Source organism: Coptis chinensis, chromosome 8 (assembly GCF_015680905.1).
Source record: "Coptis chinensis isolate HL-2020 chromosome 8, ASM1568090v1, whole genome shotgun sequence".
Classification (NCBI taxonomy): Eukaryota; Viridiplantae; Streptophyta; class Magnoliopsida; order Ranunculales; family Ranunculaceae; genus Coptis; species Coptis chinensis.
The window spans coordinates 89,292,299-89,294,200 of NC_141463.1; the positions used below are offsets into that span (position 1 = coordinate 89,292,299).

Here is a 1,902-nt window from a genome sequence, read left to right on the forward strand (position 1 = left end):
TAAAATTGTAATGGACTCAAGTAATCGATGGATTGAATTCATTACGCATTACAAAATTGAATTATAAGTAATAAAATTTATTATAAAAAAACTAAAAAAATAAGAGTTTGGGGAATTAAGGTTTAGAAAACATACCAATAAACATACATATGAATTATTGGGACTGAGATTTGAGAATGTTATTACTCTTTTTTTCTCTTTCATCTTTTTTGTTTTTCCAAACAAGGAAAAACACTTGCCAAAAGTGTTGTTTCTCAAAATACATAAAATTAGAAATGGAGAGCTTTCTTATGTTAGTTAGGGGAAGGGGGTTTTATTTTTGGTCAGTTACAGTGAGGGTTTAGTAACAAAATCATTTTCATATATATAGTAGTCATTTTTTTGGAAGAAATTGAGGGTGAGCCAGGGCGTACCCTGGGCCCCCCCTGGCTCCGCCACTGATTTCACGTTGCCCTGTAATTGCATCTATTAGGTACGTGCTTGGCAGATACTTAGTACTTGGCAGTTGCACATTCATTGAAATCCTGACATAAAAAATAAAAAAAGATTGAGTTTGTTATTCGTAAACGTGGCCTCCAAGGTTGCGTACTTTCATATGATGCAACGTTAGGGATACCTCTTGTTTGGCTGATATCTGAGTTTCCTTGCCTGACAGTGCTTTTACGAAAGTAAATACCATAAGGAATACAAGTGTTCTCTGTTGAACATAAATCGTCTAGAATTTGTAATATGATTCAAGAACAATTATATTAAAATTTTTGAAAAAACAAAAGATTTCAAGAACAATAATTAGATAATTTACATTACAATATTTTCATGACTACTCTGAATTTTCTAATGTAATTACCAATCAAGCTACTTCTCTCTCAAACCTGCACATAGGACAGTTGGGCTTTTTCATTATCCATTCATGCATACACTTGACATGAAAAACGTGCAAACATTCAAACGATCCTGCTTCTTCTCCTTCTACCATATCTTCATGACAAATAGCACACACATCACTGTCTAAAATCGTAACTGACAACAAATTTGTTCTCTCCAACTCTCTAGCCAGTGAAACATAGACTGAACGCTCTGTTTCTGCACGTATTGACTTGAAGTCGCCTGTTTCACCTGCTCGTAATGTCGCTAACCATGTAATTCTCTCCTTAAGTGTCATCAAGTCTGCTCCTTCTGTTGCAAAACTGAGAAAAAACCAAACTGTTTCTCTTACTATTTGTTGCTCTATATCAGAAAAATCATCCAAATAGTCCATCGTATGAGACACTTTTGTTTCTGAAGAAAGGGAAGTATTTATAGGAATGCTTTGTTACTTGAATAACAAGTAAGTAAACCTTCAAAAACGCGTTTGATTTGAAATTCGTTTATAATTTGGACAAAAATTACAAAATAGAGTTTGTTACGGGCTGGAATTCTGCCGACCAATTCCAGTCCATTATGATATTTGGTCTTTACTGTAATGTGGACTTGGGTTGGTCGCTGTAATTATGGGAAATGGCCCATTCTTAAAATTCGTAATTCGGGTAGTAAAGATGATAATATGGATAGGCTGTTTCGATGGGAACATACTCTATATATTAACTTTCAAAATAAGTGGGGTTACAGACCAAAATTTTTAGAGGTGGCTGCCCATTGAGCAATTGAGTGCGCCTCTCTATTTAAGTTCTACTTAACCATACACAAAATACAGAAGTATGCAAAGAGCTTAGAATATTTCTAGAATTGGTAAGAATAGATGAGTTGATCCAATCATGCTGGGTCTTCAGAGGGTTGAGCTGCTTGTAGAGCTTGAATAACCAATTTGTTATCACTTGACAATCTTGCATATGTAGGAGCATAATTTGCTATAAGTTTGCAGACCAGTTCATCAGCTAGAAACTCTGCTTGTTGGGCATTGTA

General features: G+C 34.9%; 1 protein-coding gene across 1 annotated transcript; it reads right to left on the reverse strand.

Moving 5' to 3' along the window:
• Positions 1–850: 850 nt before the first annotated feature.
• LOC147484105 (putative E3 ubiquitin-protein ligase ATL44) lies at positions 851–1,258 on the reverse strand. The gene has a single exon (XM_086579703.1). The coding sequence runs from the start codon at positions 1,256–1,258 to the stop codon at positions 851–853; it is 408 nt and encodes a 135-aa protein (XP_086435829.1).
• Positions 1,259–1,902: the final 644 nt, after the last annotated feature.

What these genes read in the sequence shown, in the direction of transcription:
- LOC147484105 (XM_086579703.1), bottom strand. Translation starts at nt 1,258, where the DNA reads ATGGACTATTTGGATGATTTTTCTGATATAGAGCAACAAATAGTAAGA.